This window comes from Scylla paramamosain, chromosome 19 (genome assembly GCF_035594125.1).
Source record: "Scylla paramamosain isolate STU-SP2022 chromosome 19, ASM3559412v1, whole genome shotgun sequence".
In the NCBI taxonomy this organism is placed as follows: domain Eukaryota; kingdom Metazoa; phylum Arthropoda; class Malacostraca; order Decapoda; family Portunidae; genus Scylla; species Scylla paramamosain.
The window spans coordinates 14,013,642-14,023,641 of NC_087169.1; the positions used below are offsets into that span (position 1 = coordinate 14,013,642).

General features: G+C 43.4%; 1 protein-coding gene across 1 annotated transcript in view; it reads left to right on the forward strand.

Moving 5' to 3' along the window:
• The window catches only part of LOC135109679 (reticulophagy regulator 3-like), a 31,839-nt gene that overhangs the window by 12,159 nt on the left and 9,680 nt on the right, over positions 1-10,000 (forward strand). Inside the window, exon 3 of the mRNA XM_064021218.1 lies at positions 7,925-8,030. Coding sequence (XP_063877288.1) covers positions 7,925-8,030 — 106 coding nt within the window. The remainder of the gene's footprint in view (positions 1-7,924; positions 8,031-10,000) is intronic.

Sequence of the window (10,000 nt, forward strand, 5' to 3'; positions counted from 1 at the left end):
GCATACAAACTGCTGAGACGTATTAAAGAATCCTGCTTATTGATCATTAATGAATAATGACCAGATATTCATTAACGTCCTCAGCATGAAGGCCCGTATTCAGAAACACTTTGCTCCCTCACTACGACTGTTTTCAAATGCCATAATGATGAATAGCCGGGCTCTCAAGAGTGTTTTTCCTATTAACAATGCAGAAATCTTGCTATCCTGTCACTAGAATCATAAAAACACCCTTAAAAACAGGTGTGACTTATTATAAACTTGTATTCTGAAACGTTTTGCTGTTTCACCAGGACTATTTTCAAGGGTCACATAATTAGTCGCATTCGAGAGTGTTTCTCCGGGTAATAATGCAGAAATCTTATTAGTCTGTCATTAATGATGGTGCGGCGCAGAAGTTTTTCATAATGTACGGTCTTAAGTCGCCGAGCAAAGTACCAATGTAGGATGAAGGCGAGCAGGGAGGGAAGGAGTGGCGGGGGCGGGCCTTGAGGAGCCATGGTCGCCCGCCACACAACACCTCATCAAGCTATATAGTAACAGGAACAAAGGAGGGCGTCTATACATGGCATTGGAGACCTTTCCCCTATAACTTTTCAGCAACTTTCAACCTTTACATTTTTGCTACCGCATCTATTCTTGCTTCTGTTTTTGTTACTACTGTTACTGCATGTACTGTTACGTTACTCATGCTGCTCCTTCAGAACCTTTAACTTTTGAATTATTACTACCTTACTCATTCTCGCTGCTTCTATTTTTGTTTCTCGTGCTGCTACGTCAGAACCTTCGACCTTTGAATTTCTGCTATCGTACCCATTCTTATTACTGTTCTGTTTTCTCTCCTGTTATTGCTACTACTACTTAATAACCTCTCTCTGAACCCACAACCTTTAAATTTCCAACTATCATGTTCTCTTTTACTACAGTACTATATATCTCATTTATACTACTTCATTACACCATTCCATTTATCATCCACATCCATAAATATTCTGCAATTCATAACCTCCACATTTGCATCACTGTATCTCCTCCTAGCACTGTTGCTGGTGGTATTGCTTCTGTTATTACTGTACCTGCTGTTATTACTCCTGTTATTACTGTACCTGCTGTTATTACCGCTGTCTCAGGCCCTCACAGCAGCCCCAAGTGGACGAGAGCTCGGCTATAACTGTTCTCATATCCACACGGCTTATCCGCTTCTGGGGGGAAAGCTGTTTGCCGTCTTGCCTTTTAGCACACTGGCGAAAGGAGGCGAGAGAGAGAGAGAGAGAGAGAGAGAGAGAGAGAGAGAGAGAGAGAGAGAGAGAGAGAGAGAGAGAGAGAGAGAGGAGGGTGGTGTGAGTGGGTGGACTGGGGCTGATCAGGGGTTCCCACCACCACCATCACCACCACTTGTCCTCGTCGTCACCACCATTCTCACCGCCACCTGTCAGAAACAGCTCCATCTCCCACTCCCTCTCCCTCCCTTACTTCTTCTCTCCCTCTCACCCACTCTCCCCAACATGCAAGATAAAAACAATCGCAGTAGCTGTGATGTAAAGGCCAGATCAGGCAACACAGTCTCTCTCTCTCTCTCTCTCTCTCTCTCTCTCTCTCTCTCTCTCTCTCTCTCTCTCTCTCTCTCTCTCTCTCTCTCTCTCTCTCCATACCTCTTCCCCACGTGCTAGATCTCCGCAGGGTGGCGCCAGAGTGCATCTACCTTGGACGCCAGCCACGTGCCTTGAATCAAGCGTAAACAAGAGTGACGCGTAGTTTTGACCGTCACTTGAGCTTACGTGTGTTCATGCAGCATACAAAGAGGCGTGTCACGGGATGGCGCTCCGCTAGTGGTGACCTTTGCATGTGTAACAGGAGTTCAGGTAGTCAAGGTAACGCTTTTTGCTACTGCCTGGCGTAGATTTTGCTGCATATCAGACAGACAGACAAATATCCCTACTTCCTCTCCCCTTCAGTAATACAGCATGCGTTTTGTGGGATATAATCAAGGTGGCATGAACAAAATCTGCAACTGGTGTATATTTTGCTTCATCCCCTGACAGACAGACTGACAGGATCAGATTCCTAACTCCACTTCAGTATTACAGCACGAGTTTAAAGGGATATAATGAGATGATATGAACAAAATCCTATGTAATCAGGGTAGGACAAGAAATTAGACAAAAAGAAGAGAGATGTTAACTGGCGTAGATTTTGCTGCACCGCCCTTCTCACACACACACACACACACACACACACACACACACACACACACACACACACACACACACACACACACACACACACACAGGCTCATACTAACCTAACCTCACATTCAGTAATACCAAAGAGTTTAAATTATATAACAAGCGTGACGTGAACAAAATCATATTCACCCAGTATAGGACAAGAAATGTGATAAGAGAGAGAGAGAGAGAGAGAGAGAGAGAGAGAGAGAGAGAGAGAGAGAGAGAGAGAGAGAGAGAGAGAGAGAGGAATTGTTGAAGATTTTGCCACATTCCCGCACAGACAGAGGATCAAATTCCTAACCCCTTTCAGTAATGCCACACAGTTTAAAGGGATGCAACAAGGGTGACATGAACAAAATCCTATATAATCAAAACATGACAAGAAATTACATTAAAAAAGAGATATGAAGAAACTAGTGTAAATTTTGTTGCACCCCGTCACAGGCAAAGGTTCATATTATTACTAACCCTTTCAGTAATATCACATTAGGACAAAAAATAACGGATTCAGGCTTAATAAAGTTAGATAAAAAAAAAATGAAAAAACTGGTCCTTAAATAGAGCGGTGTTTGAATGAAATAGACTCAGTACTCATGTTGTTGGTGCTGAGTCAATAGTGAGGTTCAAAAAGACGATTACACAAATTTATGGTTGGGGGAATAAGTGGATATTGGTACATTTAATAGAGGGACTGCCTCGTGTAGGCCTGAAGGCTTCTTGTAACTTCACTTTATGTTACGTTCATGATTTTATTCCAGGTATCATTAGTTGGGCATATTAAGTTTACGGTTATTTTATTTTTATCTGCAATTAAGGATTTAAGTTGTTGGGTATATTAAATTTATGGTGACTATTTTATTTTTGTAATTCAAGGTCATCGGTGGTTACTCTATTTATATTCTGACTAAGAACTGGGGCTGTATAAAGTGTGGAAACTGCCAGAAGCGGTGAATGCGTTGAACACTCTCAAAGGTGAAATGATTAAGCGTGTTTTTTCGTTATCTTTCGTCTCTCTCTCTCTCTCTCTCTCTCTCTCTCTCTCTCTCTCTCTCTCTCTCTCTCTCTCTCTCTCTCTCTCTCTCTCTAATGGCGCAGAATCCTTGTTAAACCATCACGAGATTCACGAGAAGACTTGAAAAAAAATTCCGGTAACTTCCACTTGAGATTGTTAAAGAAATTTGGTAGGAAAAGAATACCGACATGTTTGAGAACACGGCCCAGGGAGCAACGGACACTCACGTTCCTGCTGACAGACATACATGCAGACAGACAGACAGACAGTCAGGTTGTAATGCTGAGCGTAACTTCAGCTTAGGTTACACGTGTTGCACTGATATTCGTTGCGTTAAGTTGCATGGAAGCGTAACAGAGAGAGAGAGAGAGAGAGAGAGAGAGAGAGAGAGAGAGAGAGTAGGCGTAGTACCATAACAGAACCTGTGTGAAGAAGACCAGCGGAATGTGAAACAAACACACACACACACACACACACACACACACACACACACACACACACACACACACACACACACACACACACACACACACACACACACACACACCAACCTTTGCCTTTGAAACCTTTGGGTCCTCCCGGTCTTTCAACTTGCCTGAGTCACTGCAGCGAGAGAGAGAGAGAGAGAGAGAGAGAGAGAGAGAGAGAGAGAGAGAGAGAGAGAGAGAGAGAGAGAGAGAGAGAGAGAGAGAGAGAGAGAGAGAGAGAGAGAGAGAGAGAGATTTGTTTGTTTTCCCACGATTCTCTCTCTCTCTCTCTCTCTCTCTCTCTCTCTCTCTCTCTCTCTCTCTCTCTCTCTCTCTCTCTCTCTCTCCTTTCCTTTCCTTTCCTTTCCTTTCCACAAACTTAAAGATCGTCTCTCTCTCTCTCTCTCTCTCTCTCTCTCTCTCTCTCTCTCTCTCTCTCTCTCTCTCTCTCTCTCTCTCTCTCTCTCTCTCTCTCTCTCTCTCTCTCTCTCTCTCTCTCTCTCAACCCCTGCAGCACTGAAACACTCGCTACCTGCACGTTACAAAATCATCGTGTGAAAGTAGCAGACCTTACCTGGTCGCTTCAGGTGTAATTGCATTGCCGCACTTATTTTTTTCTGTTATATTATTCAGCGGAGATAGAATTGTGGTCTTATGCAACGCCTAAAGAACTGCATGTAATCGTCAGCTCTCTGGGTCACAATGTAGAAAGTAAGCATGTGTCGAATGATGCTGTGAAATCTTTTGTTAATGATGCTGTTGCGTACCTGAGGTCAGCGCAAGGTACATTTCCTTTTTCTTAGGGTTTTTATTAATGTTATTTGCTCTAGAAGGCAATTCGCACTCTTATTATGCGCTTTGTCAATATCTGTATCGAAGAGCAATGATGATTTATATTTTTCTCTTAATTTTAAAGTGTGTGTGTGTGTGTGTGTTTGTGTGTGTACTCGCATTTAAAGCTGTATTATGAGCAAGTTTAAACGCACACTATATATTTAACCTGTATAACAAATCGCGCGGATTACAACCTTTGGAAATTACGAGAGGAAAGGGTACACGCTGATGATAATGAGAGTAATAATAGAGAAAATAACAGTGCACGTTGTCTTGTGTGGAATGTTGCACTGCGAAGCGGCAAAGGTTCAGGTACGAAGGAAAAGCCACAGGAGGGTCATTTACCTAAGGGGAGGGGGAGAGAGAAGGGGTAAGGGAAGAGGGTGAAAGGGAACAAGGAGTCTGCCAAAGGGAGTGGAGGGAGTGGGTGGTGGGGAATGGAGGGGACATGTGGGAAGAGGAATGGTTGTGGTGATGGGGTGGTGGGAGAGAGAGAGAGAGAGAGAGAGAGAGAGAGAGAGAGAGAGAGAGAGAGAGAGAGAGAGGAAATAGTGATGGGGATATCTGTAGTGGAGAAAGGGGGAGGAGGAGGAGGAGGAGGAGGAGGAAGGGATGACATGGTTCTGTGTTAAGAAACGTGTGGTAATGATGAGAAGAGAAGGAAAGGAAAGTAGAGAAGTAGAGAGGAAAATAATAGAAGTGTAATGTTTGGTATTCCTAGGTGGATTATTTTAGGAGGCAGTGGAGTGGAGTGGAGTGGAGAGGGAAGGAAAATTTGGTGAATGATGATGATTGCTAGTTAGTGAAGTTGGGTGGATCAAGATGGTGGTGTGGCGGAGAGGATTGTGTGGTGGATAATTAGTCGTATTTCTGGCGTTGCTATGTGGATGAGCGTGGTAGTGTGGTGGTGTGGTGGAGAGGAGTGCATGGTAGATAATACGTGGATGGGTAGTAAGTATTGTGGATGAGGGTGGTGCTGTGGTGCTGTGGTGGAGAGAAAAATATGGCGAGTAATATGTGGTGGATTAAAGCTGGGTGGATGATAATGTTACGTAGTGTGGTAGTGTGGTGGAGGGAAAAATATGCTACGTAAAGTGTGGTAGGTTAGTTAGTTGAGTGGATGAAGGTAGTGTGGTGGAGGGGAGGGTAATTAATCGTATTTTGGAGTTGCTATGTGGATGGGAATTTAGGTGCGGTAGTGAGGGTAGGAAAAAGGTTAGTGGGTGGAGAGGGGAGAGTGGGTGAGGGTGGAGAGGTCGTGGGCGTTCCTGATTATCACTCACTGAAGTGGAGAGTAATCACCCTTAGAGAGAGAGAGAGAGAGAGAGAGAGGAGAGAGAGAGAGAGAGAGAGAGAGAGAGAGAGAGAGAGAGAGAGAGAGAAGAGAGAGAGGGGGGGGGGGGCAGTAGCGTGACATTACCTCCTTACATGAGTCTTGTGTGTGTGTGTGTGTGTGTGTGTGTGTGTGTGTGTGTGTGTGTGTGTGTGTGTGTGTGGGTTACAGAGGAAAAACAAAATAGTCTGACTCATAAAGAAAAATTCTGCTCCACTTGCTTTGTTGATGACAATGATGATAAAGATCGTGGTGCGTGAAGTTGTGAGGGCTTTATTTTCCTCCTCCTCCTCCTCCTCCTCCTCCTCCTCCTCCTTGGTGAACTTGAACTCGAGAGGCGTATCGCTTCCTTGGTGACACAATGTTGTAGATAAGACTTGTTTGTTGTTGGTTGTTGTTGTTGTTGTTGTTGTTGTTTGGATAGCATTGGGAGAAGGGAAGCTCTCGACATTGACTTTTACTTTTTATTTTTATTTTTATTTTTATTTTTATTTTTATTTTTATTTATTTATTTTTTCTAGTTCATTAAATCTTCTGAATCCATAATTAATTAGACCTCCACACCTGTGCTGGTTTACCTGTCACTGCGTAGGTAGGTACGATACAATACACAGATACTCGCCCACATTTGTTCCCTCCCTAACACTCTCTCTCTCCTCTCTCCTCTCTCTCATCTCTCTCTCTCTCTCTCTCCTCTCTCTCTCTCTCTCCTCTCTCTCTCTCTCTCTCTCTCTCTCTCTCTCTCTCTCTCTCTCTCTCTCTCTCTCTACACACACACACACACACACACACACACACACACACAACACACACACACCACACACACACACACACGACACACACACACACACACACACAGTTTCTATTGTATCCCTCAGCCAATCTACTTTGTGTAGTATTAAAATATAACTTCTTTGTGTGTGTGTGGTGTGTGTGTGTGTGTGTGTGTTGTGTGTGTGTGTGTGGAGTGTGTGTGTGTGTCAGTGAAGGGGCAAGACTGAGAGTGGGCTGTATAAAGTAAGTGGGGTGAGTTTCATGAGATGGATGGCTGAAGGACCCAGAGTGAGTACCGCCTCTCTATCCTGGACAGCACGAGAGGTGGCTGAGGTGAATAAGACTTAGGGAGCTTAGAGGAGAGGAAGCGTGGATGATGTACTATTGGGGAAAACTTGGGGCTGGTATAATAATTGTATGAAAAAGAAAACTGATGAACTATTTTGACGTGAGAGGTAAAAAGAAAACAAATATTAATGACCGGAACACACACACAGGTTTGTATTTTCGTCACTCGGGCTCATACCAGTTTCCTCAGTAGTACGTGGAATTTACCTATATATCTGTTGTGTTTACGTGTATATTTATTTTTTTTAGATTCTTATTCGTGGATTTTTGGTTTTGTTGAGATTAATGTTTAATGTTTTTTTTGTGAAGTTTTTATAGTTTTTATTTACTTATTTATTTATTTTATTTATTTTTTATTATTATTTTACTTTATTTATTTATGTATTTATTTATTTTATTTTATCTATTTATTTATTTTTTTTTATTATTTAATTATTTATTTTATTTTTTTATTATTTTTTGTGGGGTGTTCAGCTATTGCCATTCTATAGGACGTTGCTGTTTGTTTCTATTCAAGGTAAAAATACTTTTTTTTTTTTTGTCAGTAAACTACTACTACTACTACTACTACTACTACTACTACTACTACTACTACTACTACTACTACTACTACTACTATATTCACGTATTGTTATTATTTTATTTATGTATATTCCATTTTATTTTATTTTGATGTGTTGTTATTACTATTTGATTAATTTAATTTAATTTATTTTGTTTTTCGTCACCATATAAGCTTGTATTTTTTTTCTTTTTCTTTTTTCCACCATGTCAACCTGTATTTTCACTTCCCTGTCTCACCCCCTGTCTCATTTCCCTGTCTCACGCGTTTCATTCTCCTGTCTCTCCCTTGTCTCTCTCTCACCTGTCTTACTCACTCCCCTGTTTCACCTGCCTCACTCAGCCGTGTCCCTGTCTCGTGTTGCAGTGTGCTGTCCGTGCCGGAGATCAGCCAGTATGTGGAGGTCGCGCTTCGCTGGATCAGGGAGAATTACACTTGGCTGCTGCAGCTTCGTCGTCACCAGCCTGCTCTGGTCAGTGCCGCCTCCTCTTGCCTCTCCTGCCCTTTCTTATTCTTATTTTTGTTATTGTTGTTCATCATCATCTTCTTTTCTTCGTATCCTTTTCCTCCTCCTCTTTCTTCAAATTCAGTTCCTCCTCCTCCTCCTCCTCCTCCTCCTCCTCCTCCTCCTCCTCCTCCTCCTCCTCCAGAGTTTGTTCTGGTTTTCCCCGTTTGGTAAATATTTCTCTCTCTCTCTCTCTCTCTCTCTCTCTCTCTCTCTCTCTCTCTCTCTCTCTCTCTCTCTCTCTCTCTCCTTCAGTTTGTTGGCTCAGTTTGGTAAATTTTCTCCTCCTTCTCCTCCTCCAATGCTATGAAGTTATCTCCACCCGCATACGTCTCTCCCACTCTCGCTCTCTCTCGCTCCTCCCACATCTGCCCCCAACGTATCTCAACGACTGATTAGGTAGAGGGTCGTGAAGAGAGAGGGAGAGAGAGAGAGAGGGAAGGAGGCAGTTTTATTTCTCTCTCTCTCTCTCTCTCTCTCTCTCTCTCTCTCTCTCTCTCTCTCTCTCTCTCTCTCTCTCTCTCTCTCTCTCTCTCTCTCTCTCTCTCTCGTTTCCTACCTGTCAAGTTTCATCTTACCTCACTTCCGCCTTTTCTTCTTCTTCCTCCTCCTCCTCCTCCTCCTCCTCCTCATTCTTCTTCTTCTTTTTCTTCTCTTTTACCCATAATAATTTTTCTCTTCCCTCTTTCATTTCCTCCTGTCCTCTTTTCCTCTCCTTCCTTACCATCATTACCCATTTCTTCTACATATATTCCTCCCCTCACCATCCATCACTTTCCTCTCCCCTTCCTCCTCATCTATTCCCATCTTTCCTCCCCATGCCTCTGCCTCTCCTACATTCCCTTCTTCCCATCTCCTTCCATATTTTACGTGCGTGTAGATAAACACTCCCTAGGGTGTACCAATATGGCTTCCCTCTAACATGTTGCGACTCTAAGACGGCCATGATAGAACTGCCACTGGTTTGAGCCATATTAAAGAAGGCTCGGTTTGGAAAGGAGGAGGGGGAGAAGTGTACTGTTAGTGGTGAGAAATAAACACACAGACACACACACACACACACACGCACAAAGGAAGGTTCGTAGTGATCACAGAGAGTAAAAATAGCTCTTTTTTTTTTTCTTTACTGAACATGAGTCATTCTCTCTCTCTCTCTCTCTCTCTCTCTCTCTCTCTCTCTCTCTCTCTCTCTCTCTCTCTCTCTCTCTCTCTCTCTCTCTCTCTCTCTCTCTCTCTCTCTCTCTCTCTCTCTCTCTCATTATTTGACTATCCACTCCTCTTTATTAATCTTTGTTTATGTGTCTGTCTGTCCATCCATCCATCCATCCATCCATCTGTCTGTACATCTCTTTGTCCTCTCTGTTTCAAGGTTATACTTTGCCTTCACAATATTATTTGAGCCTGTGTGGAAAAACCAACCTCCTTCCCTCCAAACCTCCTCCTCCTCCTCCTCCTCCTCCTCCTCCTCCTCCTCCTATATCTGAAGGCATTTCATAGCAAGTTTTTCCTCCTTTCCCATTTACGCGATTATATACTACTAAATCTCTCTCTCTCTCTCTCTCTCTCTCTCTCTCTCTCTCTCTCTCTCTCTCTCTCTCTCTCTCTCTCTCTCTCTCTCCAATCTTTATTTATGAACCAAATTTGTATTTTCATCCCCTCTTCCCTCTCCCTCTGACTCTCCTCTCACTTCTCCCTCTCACCTCTCCCTCATACAGGTGAAGTGGGTGCCACGTGATGAGGCTTCACCTGACTTCTTACGGGGGCGGGGTATGAGAGGGAGTAGTGGTGGTGGTGGTGGTGGTGGTGGCGGCGGTGGTTGAGAGAGAGGGGTTGCCAGATACCACTTCTCCTTGAATGCCATTGATAAAAGTTCGCTGTTGTTGTTTTGGGTTGCGTCACGTGGTTTGTATGCGCGTGTGTGTGTGTGTGTGTGTGTG